This window comes from Chenopodium quinoa, unplaced genomic scaffold (genome assembly GCF_001683475.1).
Source record: "Chenopodium quinoa cultivar QQ74 unplaced genomic scaffold, ASM168347v1, whole genome shotgun sequence".
Classification (NCBI taxonomy): Eukaryota; Viridiplantae; Streptophyta; class Magnoliopsida; order Caryophyllales; family Amaranthaceae; genus Chenopodium; species Chenopodium quinoa.
The window spans coordinates 271,385-289,345 of NW_018743294.1; the positions used below are offsets into that span (position 1 = coordinate 271,385).

The following is a 17,961-nucleotide window of genomic DNA, read 5'->3' on the forward strand; positions in this document are numbered from 1 at the left end:
CTATCTTAGAGCAAATCGACACAGGAACTCGGAACACCGACAAAATATGATTGAACGAGGCAACCAAAACCGAGTTAATGATTACCAATTTTGCTGCCGAAGAAAGGCCCAAGGAGGCAAAGGCCGAAAGGCGATGAACCACTTTATCAATCAAGAACCCAAACTCTGCTACCTTGCTTCGCCCCAGTTCGACTGGTAAACCCAAGTAAGAACCCAAAGAAGGTTTGGTCTGAAGTTGCAAGCTTCTGGCTAGATAATCTCGATAGTCCGAGGGGATATTTGGACTGAATTTAACAAAGGATTTTGGAGATTAACAACCTTGGCACACAGCGAGCAAAACTCGGAAAGAAGAGCTGCAAGATTGTCACAAGCTTCAGGAGTAACTTGCAAAAATAGAAGCGAATCATCCGCAAAAAACAGGTGGGAGATGGAAGGAGCTCCGCGAAAGATACGAATACCAGTAAAGAGAGCATCCTTCTCCGCTTTGCGAAGCATAGCTGATAAAACTTCCATGCATAGGACAAACAAATAAGACGACAAAAGGTCCCCCTGCCGAAGACCGCAGCCAGGCTGAAAGGCAGGGAGAGGATTTCCATTTACCAAAACCTGATAAGAACTGTAGAAACACACTGACGAATAATGTGGATCCAGTAAGAGGGAAACCCATAAGCCTGAAGAAGCCGGAAAAGAAAGTCCCAATTCACTCTGTCATAAGCTTTATCAAAGGGACTTATCCAACAAGGTTACACCCCGACCATTGTTTGCATGAACTTGCTTAAATAGACTACCGTGATCCATGGCAGCAGCAGGCCGCAAATAAGCCCAAAAATTGGAATAACGTAAATTACCAACATAGAAGCGCTTGAGTTATGATGTTTTTGCGTTTGTTGAAAAAATGAAACAATTTTATCTGAGACTCATATAAAACCAAATTATACTTAAAGATATTGGAATCAGCCAGAAATTGAATAACGTTAAATACCGTCATCAGAAATAATCGCCCACTGCTTTAAAAAAAAAGAACTATGATCCCAAAACTTGCCTATACATGCACCAAAAACACATATTATTGACTAAATTTGAGATAAGTGAAAAATATTACGCTCCACAAGTTTAGCGAAGCCCTCACGCCCCTCAGTGCGCATGAATTTCAGCCTTGCAATAATCAATAGGTAGCAAACTCCTGGATCCTATGGGTGCAATACCAGAAAGACTAAGATAAAGCCAGCTTTTCCACATTCGTTCTGAAAGTGCAGAATGAAGAAGCTTACCACAAATTTGTGAAGCCAGTGCTTAAAATTCCAATTGAAGACCTGGAACACAGTAACAAACCGCAGACCAGAATAGCAAAATACATCTGCATCCAATGCTAACATTATTGCAAGTTAATAAATACAAAATTCATGTCAAAACCAACAACCTTCCCCGCAAAACTGTGGAAAGTTTGACAGGGAAAAAAAATCTGCACAAAACCGCATAAATGGAGGTCCCCTCCATTAATACTATGATAAGACTACAATTTATGTCTGAGTTTTGATCTCATATTGGAAATTCAATCTTTTAACAGATCTGCTGGACCAGAAAAATATATAGGTAAAAAGAACTAAATATGCCAAAACATCAACACAGCTCGAATAATGGACAGAACATATGCAATGAGAAAAAACAAAATTAAGCAGTGGATAAATTATCATTTGATCCTCCACAAAGAAAAGCCAAAGACATACTGTACATAAGTTTGGCTTAAATGCATTTGCCATTTTGGAAAGGGGGATCGGCAGCACTAGAACAAAGCTTAGCTTCATATGCTGATAAATCAGCTAGCTTCACTCAAGAACAGAAACCTCCTGTTCAACCTTCCAGTAATTTGCATCATTGAACTCTGTCCCTGGTGCACCTTCATCAGGCTTCTCCTCCGATACTTTTGATGGTACAACATTTTTCTTCAAAGGCCCTGCTTCACCAACTATTCCTTCCTTCAATGCCTGTTCCATTGCCTTCTCCGTACCTTCAGGTTCAACGCCAACAAACTCTACATCCTCTTCAAATAATGAGGGAGCAGCAGAAGGTTTTTGGCTTAAATCACCATTAGCTGATGCTTCCCTGCAGTCATCAACTCTTGAAGTGCCATTTGGCAGTGTGACTTCCCCATTTTCTGAGCTTTTGTTAGGTATCACCACCTCATCCACATTGCAATCACTAACAGGGTGCACATGATCAACAAATGGGTTGGTACTCGATCCATCAACCAACAAACCTGATGTTTCACCCCAATTCACCCAATCTGGTCCAGGCCTTTCTGCAATTTGATCCTTAGTATCAGAACAATCAGATACAACAGGTTCTGCCCCGAAGGAAGGGTCCACCTTGCAAATCTTACTCTCTTCGTCATCAACTGGATTTTTTCCACATACATGCATATCACTCTGCTCGGAACTGGATGGGCCACTGGTGGAGTCTTTAGCGTCGGCCAACTCTTCATCCTCACCGACAACAACCTCGTCATCACTGCTGCTGTTCCCACCATTTACAATTCCGTTCAAATTGATATCATCCATTGCATCAGATAGAGAGGTACTCACTGGTGTGTCATCAGTTCGCTCGTCTTTAAATGTAAACCAATTTGAATTTGTGAACAAACTGCAGTAGACAAATACATATAAGATTCTAATTTCATGCATCTAAATCCATACAAGTGGATGTCAGGAAGAGCTAAGAAAACAAACAAACACAGAGCATTTAAGGCCAAGACGCAATGCAACTATAGAAAACAAACCACAAGCAATAGCATTTTAATTCGCAAGGCATGGAACATTAAGTTCATTACAGCCAAATTACAATCAGCCTTTGGATCATGAACCAGTATTTTAAGAAAAGCTTTGCCTACTATCAAAATCAAGAAATTCAAAGAATTTTACAACACAGATATTTTTTTGCCATTGGAAAAGGATTGTAGCTTGTCAGAAATGCCAAAGCACTTGTCTTTGCCTGACAGATCCAACTTTTAAAAGCAGACAATGATGAAAATTTTAACATTTTGGCAAAACATTACATTCATTCCTGAAAGCACAACACTCACTCTCAATCATTATCTCACAAGGGTACTAAGAAAATGATTAAACAGTAGCTATGAGAGGCAGTAAACTGCAAGAAAGTGGGCAGTGATTGTACGAAATTGAGGTACTGTTACAAGGGAACTAGGAAAAAACTGTGCATCTCATCTATAATATTATTAAAACTCATGGGGACAAGATGCTCACGACATGTTCACTCATATGCCACATATGCACTGCATGTCATCCTATGTGTCATTCCTCTTCTCTCACTATATTGAATTGCATTAATGTTTAGTCTCTTTACCAAAAACACTTCATTGGTCTAACTTTAATGCTATCTAATACAGTAGTGTTTAATTTAATTAAAAAACTTTTCACATTGACCTCTTATTACATATTCATTTAGTTATTAATATTGTTCAACATTAACTCTTCTAAATTAATTAAATCAAACTTATAATTTATTATGATCCGGGGCATCGCCCGGGTCAATAACTAGTTTAGCTGAGAAAAAGTTCACCCCTCAAAGTGTGGGTACTTGTAAGCTGTAATTACTCCATTTGCCTCAAATATATTTTAACACGTTCAATTATTGAATTTGAGAAAGTGGGACCCTAACTTTTGGAAATGGAAAAGGTGATGTATTAATATAATTGAAGGGCCTTTTACATACGAAGTATTAGAAGTCTAAAACTAATCAGATGAAAAAGGAAAAATATAAAAACTAATATGGGACAATGGGGATAGCTAATAAGTAATAACACTGATCAATCTAATACTTCCTCTGAATTTTTTACTCGCAATATTTCTTATTTTCACGTTTGTCCATGCATAACTACAATCGTTTATACATTTGTAAACAGTTATAAATTTTAGATTTTAATAAATTAGACATTGAAAAGAATCTAACAAGATGTCACATGAATATATTTTCATTAAATATAAATCACAAAATTCAATCTTACTTTCAGTAAGTGAATAGTAAACACTATTGAAATGATAAAAAATGAAATACAAGTTATCAGCTACCAGGCCACTTGATTAATGAGTACAGAAAAGGGAAAGAAGAAAACAAAAACAAAAAACCTCACCTAGTATAAGTAAGACACCATACAAAAAATAAAAAAATAAAAAAATAATAAATAAATAAATAAAACAGATCTACCAATGAAGTCACTTCAGTCCTAAAAGGCTTGACACCCTAAATCACCAGCTAATCCTTTTCAGTCTCTATCACAGATATTCTAACATAAAGATACATGGATTAGATTTAAATAGCTATTTACAGGTGTCTAGGTGTCTGGTATGACTGCTAACCTGCATAGTATATCCATGAACCCTTAGAGATATATTCACAACAGATTCTCTAAACAGATGAATTCCAAACTCACCACATCATGTGCAAAATAAAATTTCCTAGCCAGATTCCTATGTGGTGGCGCATGTGGCTAAAAATGTAAGGAAGTCACACATTTCCTTGGAGAAATCCACTTTGTATCCCTAACTTGTCTTGACAATAACAGACCATCTTCCTGATTGTGCCTACCCAAATTGCATCAGGTAGAAAACTTTACTAGTCCCTCCTCTATACACACACACAAAAAAAAAATAAAAAAAAAAATAAAAATAAAAAATAAATAAATAAATTCCCATTTACCCAAAGGTCTTGTGCCTAAATAAAAGTCCCATTTACCTTATCTTTTTTTTTTCTCAATTAAAGCCCACTATCTTCAATTTTTTATTCACTTTTAATCAACCGAATCCCACTATATTAGTATTTTATATTCACCTTTAATTAACCAAACCTATAATCTTTTTCTAAATATGTGTGCAAAAAGGAAATTGAACTTTTATTTGGGAATGTAGAGAGTAGAATCAAAGTGAAAAAAATTATAAATGTCTAATCTAGTGTTGATGCTTCATCAGTTATCATCTCTTATGGTTTAGTTAAACAGTTCAACTTTGTTAATTAAATTTTCCAACAATACTATAGGTGGCCATCGCATTTTTCATTAAATGATGATGCCAAAAGCCAAAACTGAATCAAGATATCAGATACACGATATTTAATAGCTTCCTGTTACTTCATACATAAAACTGAATTAAGATGCAAACACTAGAAACCTTATAAGATTAAATAAGTCAAATAAATAAATAAATATAAATAAAATGAAAACAAGTTTGAAGGCACCCCCAAGATATTACACTAGACTAGCACAATCACTAAACCACATCAAAACCTAACACTGGTATCACTGTCACAAAAAACAATATAATGTTAACAAGTAAATGATATACCACAACATAGGTGGGTTAACGTAAGCTAAAACCAAGTTACTAAACAATCATACCTTCCTTTGTCATCACCAAGACGCAATGATGATATAACAACTTCAGCAGATTCATCATCAAAGTAGACATCCTGCAAATAGGCATGAAGAAAGCTATAAGCCACAGAAGATTAATTTAGCAAATACATCCCCCTATTTCAAGATTGTCTTTGCCGCTTTTCTAGTGTTTATCTTTCCACAAAGCAAGATATTATTCTTATACCTCGTCATCCCGATCAACAGCCCCATTGTCCTGCAACAATAAATATAACAACACATTACTTAGTTTTCTTTTTTAAAAAAAGGCGCAGATGGTATAAACTTTAAAGCATAACCCAGACTAAATGCCAAAGCAGCCCTATACCTCTTCAGCACCCTCATTCCCGAACAAATCAGGCCTAAAAGCCTGACTAAGGTTATTGGCTAAAGCAGCAACATCGTAGTCTCTATCATGAAGGTCGTCATCATCACTATCCCTTGTTCTGTCATGCAATGCAGTCGGACGCCTGCATGTAATGAGGTAAAATGAGTTAAAGACAATTCATATATGTAGTTGCTTAGAACACAAGATCACTATGACAGCCACCATGAGGAACACGTGCTAGCAATTTTTTCATGACCATATCAAATCAATGCATAAGAATTATTCCATTCTTTTCTGAAAACATGAATGACAGTATACTTGTGGTGTTTGGGGGGGGGGGGGGGTAGATGACCAAAAGCTACAAAGTTCAGAGTCTACAGAAATGACTAAGGCGACCATACTTCTCTTGGCATGGAGTTCAAAGCAAAATGTTCTCTTAATTTGCTTAGCCACAACAGGATAAGAGAGAATCATTAGCTGCACATCTAGAGAAGTTTTCTTAAATTCACATTAAGAAGAAGTGATGAGAGTGTTTTAACAACTACAGTATGAGATATGTAATTAATTATATTATACTGGTCCCATTAGATTAAGGAAATTTTCAGAAATACGTGTATCATGTACGAGGATAGGCCGAATTGCATTTGTCCAGCTCTACCTTTTTAAGTTCTCGATTTGCATACTAAGTCAAAATTTAGGTGTATGTGAGTAAGAAGTACCCAAAATGCAAAAAAAAATTCAAAACCTATGGTACAAAATCAAGGAATATTTAATTTTTTTTTTAAAAAAAAAACACAGGTGCCCAGACAAATATTTTGCCTACACCAGGAAGGCAGACACCCATTGTGAAATACCTTTTCTCCTTGAGAAATGATCTAAGAAACTTCCTGTTGTATTCCTCACCACAATAGTCATCCTCTACAAATTGACATGAAGATGTGAAAGCATGTAAATGATTGCATCCTCGTCTTTTAATTTGTGTAGCTTTAAATACTACCTCCGTTTTTTTTTTAGTTGATACCCGTTTGACTTTTACACTATTCATACAATACACTTTGACTTGCTTTTGCGATTTATAGATACAATAAAATATAGTCATGTTGGATCTTGTTTGAATTGTCTCGGTATATATTATATTGATCTCCACTTTTTATAATTTTACAATGTTATAATTAGAGATATTAAGCGTTAAAAACATGTGTTTGCAAGTGTGATAATAGAAAGATAACAAAAAAAAAATGGAGGTAGTATATGATTAGTACATTTTTTTTTTCTTTGAAATAGCTGCAGTTTGCCTTGCTAGATGATTAAAATACATACATGCATGGATGAACATGCACAAAGCATTGACAACTACAAATAAAAACATGTCGACAGAACTGCTCCAAGATTAGCAATATACAAGGAGAAGCATGGAGCTTATATGCTATTTACCACGACGCCACTAAATTACCCTTAACAATGTCAATGACCATTGAGACATGATTATAAAAAGATCCTCTAAGACAAAGGGGAAAACACAAGGGCAATGTAAAGTAACATCAGCTTAACATCAAATCAAGTGGCATACCACAAACGATTGCCACTTCGTGGTAATCAAAAACCAATAAAATAATGCTATTTAAAACATTAAATGAGATAATTTATAGCAACTGCAATCTCAGACATGACTAAACACATACCCACAAGCCCAGCGATAGACATTTTCTAACACGTTCCTTTCCTGCAAAACAGAAGCATGCCATTCGTTCCATTCACCAGTTTCCTACAATCCAGATATATAGCAAAACGCAAAAAAAAGGTCAACATAATAGTCAAACAATTGAAAAATAAACAGCACATGCCTAAAAAAGTAAGCATCAATAAACTTCTGAGTTTGAAGCCCTCAAAAAACTGTATGCACCTGAATATATGTTTGAATGTTTCTGTTGCCTTGTCCTAATTGTACAATTTTGTTAGCAATTCGAGTTATATGTCCCACATTACCAACCCTTGGCGGCTTCTTATCAACAGCAGGTACTGTTGGCTGCAATAATAATGTTGCACAAGAACATCAACCAAAAGCTACCACAGCTTTCTGTAACATTTTTTAACATGCTAAATAATCCAGAGCTTTCCCCTATACACATACCCCACCCCAACCCCCACCAAAAAAATAATTACAAAAATATAATATAAAAAAAAAAAGTAAATAGACTGATTACACTTACTTTGTGTTAGAAGTTTTTATAATCTAAATTCTAAAAACATGAAAGAGTTTAACCAAAATAGTGGTAATCTTACATGCAAAACGTTTGAGAGATGACAATTTCTCCATATATTCAAGCAACACATGGTGGACCCATTTTATCCTGATTATTAAAAGCTTATTTGACAATTCTGTCACCAGATCTAAGGGAAGAAGCAATTGCTTGTACGGAGACACATGGTGCCATACTTAAAGTCAACAGTATCTGATAGTAGGAAATTCCTGGATCTTACAAGAAGAGAATGACCACAATGCTCAAGGCAAAATCATGTCCAAGGGTATGATACACTCTGCTAATAACTGTGAGACCAGGTGACATTTTTCAAAAAAAATCTAGGGTGATATTAATTTGTTGGGTGTATTTTTCAGACATCTCACAATGTATATGTGAGTCTCACACACTTAAGATTTGTACATTGATCTAAATCATCTAATACCAGCTTAAACTGCTAAGTTTAAAGTCTACAACAGAGTAAAAACGTAAATGGTAAGCACTAAGCAGCCATTAAATTCATATTGACCTCTAGCCATGTTACACTTCTTTGGCCATGTTATAGTTGTTTATTCACTTGGTTAGCAACTTGGTTTCTAAAAGAATGAACATCCAATATAAAACAACTGTTTCACTACATACAAGAAGATTTTTACTTGAAAAACTATCTTAAGTCATAACATTGGCATCTTTAAGTTTGAAGAAAGCAAAAGGCACCGTCGATTTACCAGTTCACGATCACTAGAAAGCATAGGATGCTTGTCAGCATCAAGAATCTTGCGGATCAAATCACAAACTTTGAAAAGATGGTCAATAACAGTATCATTCCGGCTCTCCAAGCAGGATGATATAATGCTTTCAACATGATGATGTAATGCATTATTGTATGGGTACCTAAAACGTCAATAATACGGTAATACCCATATCAGCATCAATAGATACTAAATATATTTGACCAGCAATCAATTTGGACGATATAGAGCACCAGCAACTCACTCAAAAAAGAGATCTAATACTCTTTTAATGGTTCCAGAGTTCACCAATTCCTCTTCTGCAGCTTGGTTGCCAGCTTTCAACAGAACAGCAATGAACTCAACAACCTGGGGAAGGCATAATAATCAAGAAAAATATATCAACTGAATTCCATATTTAAGATTGTAAGAAAAAAAAAAAAAAAAAAAAACATCCGCCAATGTAAAAAGAAGTGCCATATCAGCAAACATTCAGTGTCGCTAGGCAACACTTCAGCACCCATATCTCAATAGAAAGACAAGGGATCAACCCACTAAGCACACATGTATTCCACCTTCCAAATTGAAGAACAAATGAAATGGGTAAAAGTGAGGGAAACTCATGGACAAAGAAGTGAACATCAACATCAAAAGGGTTAGACGCGCATTTTATCTTTTCTTCCATTATCATACTTTATATACATTAAGGTCAGTTTATCAACAAAATATGTTGAGCAATTAAGCAAAAAATAATAATTTTGTAACTCTGAAGTTAAAACAAGCAATGGATCTAAACAAAAGAAAAAGAGTACATATTTGAGATCCCCATTACGACTATCTTTTTATCCCATAGAAAAAGAAGCACCAAAAAAATACTGGGTATACATGCACAAATCTACACCTTTGTAAACCATACACGACAATTATAACATTCGAGTTGGTAATATACTTCCTAGTTCTTATTTAGTTTACACGTTTCTTATACCACAATTGCGAACGAACAAGTTCAACAAGAAATATCTCTAATTATCAATAACCAAAAAATAAAAATAAAAAAGTTGATATTATGAAAATATTCAATGAGACAATTCTAACAAGATACTCGTTGACTATGTTTTATCATAACTATAAATCATAAAAGCTAGTCAAAGTAGAGTTTATGAATTGTGTCAAAAGTCAAAACATGTCAACTAAAAAAGAGTGGAAGAAGTAAAACGTATAATGTCAATGGAAAAAAATGTAGAGGAAAAAATTCAAATCAATTCAGAGATATTCTGCCAAATTAGGGAAAAATGCACTTAATATGGCTGAAAGAACTACGGTTTGTCATCGGTGCGAGTATGTATCCAAATAAACCATTTAAAGGAGACCCTAACTCTTTTGCAAGACTGTTAGTTCCCAGACCAAACTATTTGATACCAAATTAATTAAGATAACCAAAGGAAAGCCTTTTTCAACATCAGCTGCCCACTTCCAAGCACCAAATGTTCCTTCTAAAGCGGAAAGTCAAAAACTCTTGAAAGAAGCACTACCCTCCCTAATCAAGCAGTTATTTTAGTTGACCACCAAATACTTGAGTACAACATACTCTCATTTCTGCATCAAACTAGAATGAATCACACCACACGCCAAATTCAAGTAGTGCCATACTAAACTTTCCTGATGTCCTTTTTCAAGTTTGTTTAATTATTCAGGTATATTTATGTTCTTTCTACACACAAAAGAAAAAGATTGAGAATTTCAAGATGATGACTTGGATGTGATTATATACGGGAACTGAAACATCACAGAGACCAGTACCCATCGCAGAGCAAGCCAGAGAGAAATAGACCTTGAGCCGATGTTTTCCTAGAGGTGGTCTTAGAAAACCATACGGTGTGGGTAGAATCTTCTCATCAGATGTCACATTCAAAAGCATTAGCAAATCACCTGTTGAACGGAAAAATAAATAGCTTTTTAAAAAGTGAGTGGCACATAATTATCAAATAAAAAAAGAGGCACCATTAGCTTTAGCACACTAATATAGCAAGCAAAAGAGAACAAACACACAGAAGCCTGATGCAAAGGCAAAGAAAGCACAAAGAAAATAATAATGCAAAGACATCATGTAAGAAAGGACTTCTAATCGATTGATCCAATAAAAGATTTGACAAGATAACATATCAGAACATTTACATATAGCAATGATATATATAGAGTCTCAAACTAACCAAGTCTAGGTATCATTGCGCTCACAGTGTCAGGATTTACAGCAATAGGCGCCTCGTACATATGTTGGCCTCGTAGAGAATGGTACAACAAAGAAGATGTCGATCTTCTTGGATCCAGTAAAGATATACATACAGACAAGGAATGTACTAGACAGGACTTGGTGGAGGAGTCTTCGAGCGCATGAGCAAAGATCCTTTCGACAAAACTGCATTTAATAAGAAATTACCTTCAGTTACTAGTTTGTATTTTTTTAAACAATTTCTACCTCCATCCCTAAAAAGATTTCGCACTTGCCTTCAACGAATGTCCCACATATTTCAAACTTGCCTTTCCAAGTAAATTCTCTTTCTTTTCCACTCTACATCGTCCCTACACTTTCTTTTACTGTTTACCTTTATATCCCTTATCCTTAATCTCCATGCAAAAACCAAGAGTGAAATCTATTTAGGGATGGAGGGCATAGTAAGCAAAAATAAGTATACAAGAAGTGACGGTATAGATCTACAAACCTGGGACTGGAAAGTTTTGCTGCCAGAGGTGAGCCCATATTCCGAGTAATAGCACACAGAGTTTCTGCTGCATTAGCCTGTACCTCTGATGGGCACTGACTCATTGAATAACAACAAAGGAGAAAAGAAACCATCAGCAAAAGTGAATAAAACAAAAGGAGAATGCAATACGCTGTCACTAGTCACTACTACAGACTATGGCCTGGTTCATTTTCCATTAAAAAATCGTTCAAAAAAAACAATATTAAGATAAATTTAAAATATTTAAATATAAAATAGCTGATAAGTTTAGGAAAGTCTTGAAAAGAGCTACCAAGATTATTAGCGGCTAATTTAGTTCAGTTGAGTACAAATAGGTGTATCTAAAGTCTTACAAGTCCAAATAAAGAAAATCTAGGTAAAACAACATCGTCTACATGGATATAAAAAGGCCAGATTTCTTTGGGACTTAGTACCCTTTTTCAGCTTATTTGGTATCATAAACTTAGCTTGTCTCAAGTAAGAAAAATTCTGTCATTAATAGGAAAAAACAAAAAATCAATCCTCTTGTGGGTTTTAATTTGATCTACTATCATAAAGCAGAAAGTGGTTTTTGGGAGTATGGGGTAGAAAAAAATTGTAGTCGGTGAACAATGTCCAAAAAGTGTGATTCCTTTGTACATAGGTCTTGCCTCCAACTCCTTTCTATATCTCAAATGTCTCCCTATTTTTTCCTTGCTGACATGTAAAGTAGGGAATAGTCACAATATGGCTTTTAGGAGCTTTTAAGCATGAGGCCAGCCTTTAACCAAACAAATAGTGTGCCTCTTTACTAACATTCTCTCAAAAATTCAAAACATCAAATTTGATAGAGTGATACTCTTTCATGGAATAACATCTCCAAAGGAACCCTGGGATTAAGTAGGAGCTTGTTATTTCGTCGAGAGTGTCAAAGATTTGTTCTATTAAAAATTGTACACACAAAAGAGATTAATCTTCTAGACAACATTTGATTCATGAGGAGTTAGATTTAGGTGTGTAGCCCATAAATATTTGGTAACAATGAAGGGCAACCCAAAACCTATACCCTGAACCCCCCTATTAAACTAGTACATCATTACTTCAAACCCAATAGAAAAGAGACTTAGGTTTGAAACTTTAAGCAGATAACCGACCACCCATTCACCCCTGAAAACAATTTTTAATAACACAAAAGGCTCATCCTCATAAACTTGATCATTTCACCACCACCTTTGAAACAGATATGCACTCTCCCATCCTCATTTAGTACCATACTCACTTCAGACATTTAATTTGTTACATGAAAAACTAAGAAAAAGTACAGAAAAGTGAAAGAATACAATATAGGAGAACAAGAGCACAAGTTCCACTTACAGAAGGGCTCAATTTATCAACTATCATCTCCAGCAAATTGCTGTCAGCTAACCACCTCATGACATCCATGTAATTGGGGTAAACATGATCATCAGCACCTACAAGTCGAACTAAGACCTGTCCAGAAAACAACAACCAGCACAACAACCACTAAGAACAAACCATGATCATTATTGACTGAGGGACCAAAACTATCAGAGTAACTGACCTCCATTATGGATGTAATTCCAATCAAATCAACCAGCTGCTGGAAAACATCTTGGTGAGCCTGTTGAACCAAAAAATGTATAGTTAAAAACAAGTTACATGTCTACGGAGAAAAAAAAGGAAAAAAAAAAAAAAAAAAAAAAAAAAAAAAAAGAGGCCAATTACTCTCTTTTTTAAAACAGGACATTTCTTTAAGAGAGAAGGTAAGTACAGGAAAATATTTCAGGCTGATGACATTTTACTTTTAGATTCTTGCACACTTTAGCAACAATTCCAACTACACAAATGCGTAATTTAAGCACGGCATGGACGATGCAAGACGCTCACTTGAACACCTCTGAGGTTAAACAAGTCATCAAAGACCTCTTTGACATATGATTGAAGCTACAGGCTCTATTTTAGGGTTTGAAAAAGAGAAGAATATGAGTAATTGAACACTTACTTGCACATAGTTCATCAGTGGAACTGTCTTCCTCAACATGAGACACACAACAACCTATTATGACAAAATGGAACCAAATCATCAGCTTCCAACAGAAACAGTACAACAGCACCATCAAGAACATCATCAAGTTCAAAAATAAAATAAAATAAAATAAAATATGGCGTACTTTGCTGAAATACCCAGCAAGCAAGGCGCTATGAGATCGGTTGGGTTCCAAAAATGAGAAGAGAAAATCCATCATCTGAAAAGTATCAGAAATAAAGTTAAATGTGCTAGATTCTATTTTGGGAAAACTGGAAAGGTAAGACCATGATGAACAAACAGAAGCCATACCTCTTCCTCTTCCACTAAAGTCCTCAAAATGACATCAATTTCACATGTAAAAACCTCTGAAGCCACAAATGGGAACCTAAAATACCAAACAACAGCAAAATACAAACTTCATGAATTTTCAGATGGTTCAATACCAAACATCATATGGATTTTTAAGGATCAAATCATGCAATGAGAGTTGGCATTTGCACATCATTCATTCATAAACAACTATTGTCAGAGGCTCAAAGAATAACCAAAGAGCTTTCCTTGAAATAACTATCAAGTATCAGCTTACACCTCAGCTACCCAAATTAGCTGTTTAAAACTTTTCAAGCAAGCATTGACAGCATTCATTCAAAATCAGTTTGTCATACCCTCAAAATACTTCCTCTCAGCAATGGAAGTTATCAAATAAATTACCATCAAACAGAGCTTCACTTGCAATTTAGGGCTGCATTTCTTGCAATAATATAATTTCAGAGTCTCAAGAAAGTTGAGCAAGCTTTAAAAGTCAAAAGGCATGAAAAGGAGAAATCAAAGGAGCTTCAATTGAAGTTACAGGCAACGACACTAAATTAGCTACAGTATCAGCTAATTCAAACAAAACAAGATTAATGTTTGAAAAGGAAATATGAGTTTGGAAACCAATAACTTCGTAATTCCTTCAAAGTTAGTGACTGAAAAATGATTTATTCACCTTTAGGCCCATTTTTGTTCACCTTATTTCAGGGTTAATAAGTTCAGATAAGGGTTAATAAGTTCAGATATGATAAGTTCAGGAAAAATAAGTTCAGATAAGTTGTGATAAGGGTTAATCAGGGCTACCCAATTTAATTTATAACTAAAATAAGTTCTAATAAGGGCTAATAAGTTCAGATAAGTAAAAATCAGGTCAATAGAACGCACCCTTATATTCAAAGGATCAAAGCATCACAGGAGAAAAAGCTAAACAGTAACATTAAGTAGTCAAATTCACACAATAAATTAAACTATATAGTGCCACATAAAACAGCTATCAGCCAATGCATATAAAAGAAATGCACTTAAGATGTAAAAAGTGTTTTACTTGAAGGTGCGTTTGCTGTCAGCATCTTCCGGAGGTTCTTCTACAACATAGCGCAAAAGCTGCTCCACCTGAGCTCTGTCCCGTAAGCTGGAGGAATTTACAAATCAAAAAGATATTAAAAAACAGAAACAAGTAGGATCTTCGCAGAATGACCAGGGGGAAACCTTAAATATTAATGAGAAAGGCAGATGAAAACAATAAAGGAAATAACAAACATCACTTTGAAAAGAATCGCTTACAAGTTAATCAAGCGACTGTTCAAAGCTTTGCATTCTTGGATTATTTCTTCTTCATCCAATAGCTCTTCCAAAGTGAAATTGTCCTTGTCTAATATTGCATCAACCTAGACAAAGAAACAAAGGTCAGGCATGAATAACCTTAAGCAGTGAGTAAAATCAGACTAAATACTAAGTTCTTCAGGCAACTATAATAAAAATTCGTTCCAACTTATCACTGACCCAAAACCATTATTGATTACCGAGGAACCAGTGTATAATATATTTATCTTAACAATATAAAAGAATGTCACTAATGGAAGTCTCAATGCAAAGACCTTACTTATTTCCAAGCGGCACATTGCATTTAAATTTCTTTCTTAAGAGTATAAGCAATTCTTTAAAGATCTGATAGAATTCTACAGGAAAGTTCATCGATATTTATCTAAGCAAAAGTATAACCTGGAAATACCAGACCAAAGGGAAGCCAAAATGGCTTCTACAGCACAACAAGATGATTTCCACATGAAAAGGGAATCTCCTTCTCCCTTTCCCTTTCTACCTCTACTTTTAAAAATGAAAACTTACCACAATTATCAGGAACCCATTATTACTTGTTTACTTCTTGCATATTTTACTGTTGTACACAAGCAAATTTATACCATACTAACATTCTAGTTTAGTCAAAAAATAATACTCCCACTATCCCTAGTTACTTAACCCATAGAAATTTGTACAAGATTTTATGCACATAATATAGTAGAGAAAAAAAATGGTGGGTGAGTAATGTACCCAACTCAAGAGAAAAAGTAAAGAAAAATCTTTCTAATAAGAAAATGGGGCAAATAATGAGGGACGAAGGGAGAAGTTTCCTTCAAAACCTCAATAAAAGGCTATGGAATAAAGTGTAATATATTGTTGTCATAGGAGAGCATTGAGACAAAATGTGAGAAAATGTTTTATTGTGCCCTACTTTGCTGATTGCTACAACATGAAAAAGTAGGCTAATTCAATTGGTTTTGCCTCTAAAAACTAAAATGAATATGGCAATCATTCAATTTCTTTAGCAACGTCGCATGTCTTTGAACATTTATTTCAATAGCGCGTATATAAGGGCAATTAAGGGGGAAATTTTGGAATTTGTTCAGCAACATTCATTTCAACAGCATGAATACAAGGATAATAAAGAGCAAAAGGATGTGGGATTCGTTCAGCAACTTCCTCACCCAAAATAGATACCAACATGTCTCAAATGATCACACATCCTAGGCTTAACGTCGACGGCATAGGTCCAATCCGGAACACACAATAAACGGGAAAATAGACAGGGAGAGAAGCAAATAGTGGGGAAGATTTGATCTAACCTATTCAAATAACCAAGTAAAGATAGAAACCCAAAGAACTAAAATCAAGCTAAATCCTCAATAACTTATCTAAAAACATTTGAAACCCGAATCTAACAGTTCAACTCCCATCCAAATATCATCAATCATTGAACTTTGAACATTTCAATAAATTCCAAACATATCTAATAAAGCATAAACCACAAACAACAATACAAATTAAACCCAACAGATCAAAAATTAAGATATGATTTCATAACAAGAAGCTAAAAAAACCCAACCCCGGATTCAAAATTAGAAAGCAAGTTAACAAACATACCGGCGACGAAGCAGACAAGGCAGTGAGCTTCCAAAACATGACGAAGAATCACCCAGTAAAAGGGGGGTACAAAGAAAGAAACCCCAAAAAGCTCGGAGCTTGAAGGTGCGCGAAAATGGCGGACAGATCTAGTGAAAACCACAGAAATTGAAAGAGGGAAAAGGGGGCAAAAAGGTAGGACAAGAAAAGGCGAGATTTGGGAGGTGATCGAGTGAAAGGGAGGAGAGAGAAAGAGAAAAACCCTAGATTTTGTTGAAGATGGAGGAAAGCAGAGGAGAGCTGGGGAAGGAGGAAGAAGAGGGCGGAATTTGATGTGGGTGTGGTGTGGTGCGCAAAAGTACAAATGTATTATTTAGACCAGATTTTACAAGTGAGTGTGTAATGAGGAAATTGAAAATGACATTATATAATGTGGTAGGTTTTTTTTTAATTTAAAAATTATTTAAAAAAATATGAAACAAAAATTGGTTTGTCAACATGAAATTTATAAATGGATCATGAGTAGTTAGGGAGAAAACTAACTTTTGAAAATTTTTGGTGAAATTTTAACTATTTTAGTGGGTTATAAAGTGAGAATTATTACTTAAGATTTCGAGTTAAGGATTTCATTTATAGGAGTTAGAATTCGATAATCATGAATTTGTGATTTGATTATTATAACTATTGAATACGTGGCCATTTGGATAAAGAGATCAAAATAATTTTGAAGATGATCAAATGATAATACGAAAACCGTTGAAAATTTAGAGTTTTTTGTTTTTTTTTTCTTTTTTGGAATTTGTCTCTTAAAAATAAAAAATCACAAAAAAGTGATTTGAATTTTTTTATTCACAGTTTTCAAAATAATAATGATTTTAATAAATTTGTCCGGTTTTTTTTAATTCTTTTTATGAAATATATCATATGACTTTCAAAATTAAAAATCAAAAACTTAAAACCACAATGATGCCGAAACGGATCTTTAGGTATTTGTTTTAGGTACCACTACTAATTTAACGATAATCAAATACCCAAAATGACCATTTATTTTTAAGGTATAAAATCTATGTTATTCTTCGGATAATTTGCCAAGTAGGCACATTGATATCTACTATACATCATGTTATGAAAAATTAACTCTTAGAATTAAAACAAGTGGGATTTTAAATAGCTTGGTTGGTTAAATATTTGAGTAGTATCACTCAATAGCTAAAAACCTTTTTTTATTTTTTTTTATGGGTTCCCTTTTAATGTATT

The 17,961-nt window shown here is 34.7% G+C and overlaps 1 protein-coding gene across 1 annotated transcript; it reads right to left on the minus strand.

The window, feature by feature from the left end:
• Window positions 1–1,463: 1,463 nt before the first annotated feature.
• Window positions 1,464–17,166, minus strand: LOC110737280 (serine/threonine-protein phosphatase 6 regulatory subunit 3-like). The gene is made up of 19 exons (XM_021917626.1): window positions 16,726–17,166; window positions 15,088–15,191; window positions 14,849–14,935; window positions 13,801–13,876; window positions 13,634–13,708; window positions 13,465–13,518; window positions 13,024–13,083; window positions 12,816–12,932; window positions 11,442–11,536; window positions 10,932–11,137; window positions 10,553–10,650; window positions 8,987–9,090; window positions 8,719–8,884; window positions 7,654–7,776; window positions 7,433–7,515; window positions 5,751–5,892; window positions 5,610–5,639; window positions 5,408–5,478; window positions 1,464–2,640 (listed from the first exon to the last, which is right to left on the minus strand). The coding sequence occupies exons 1-19, from the start codon at window positions 16,762–16,764 to the stop codon at window positions 1,827–1,829; spliced, it is 2,544 nt and encodes an 847-aa protein (XP_021773318.1). The 5' UTR covers window positions 16,765–17,166; the 3' UTR covers window positions 1,464–1,826.
• Window positions 17,167–17,961: the final 795 nt, after the last annotated feature.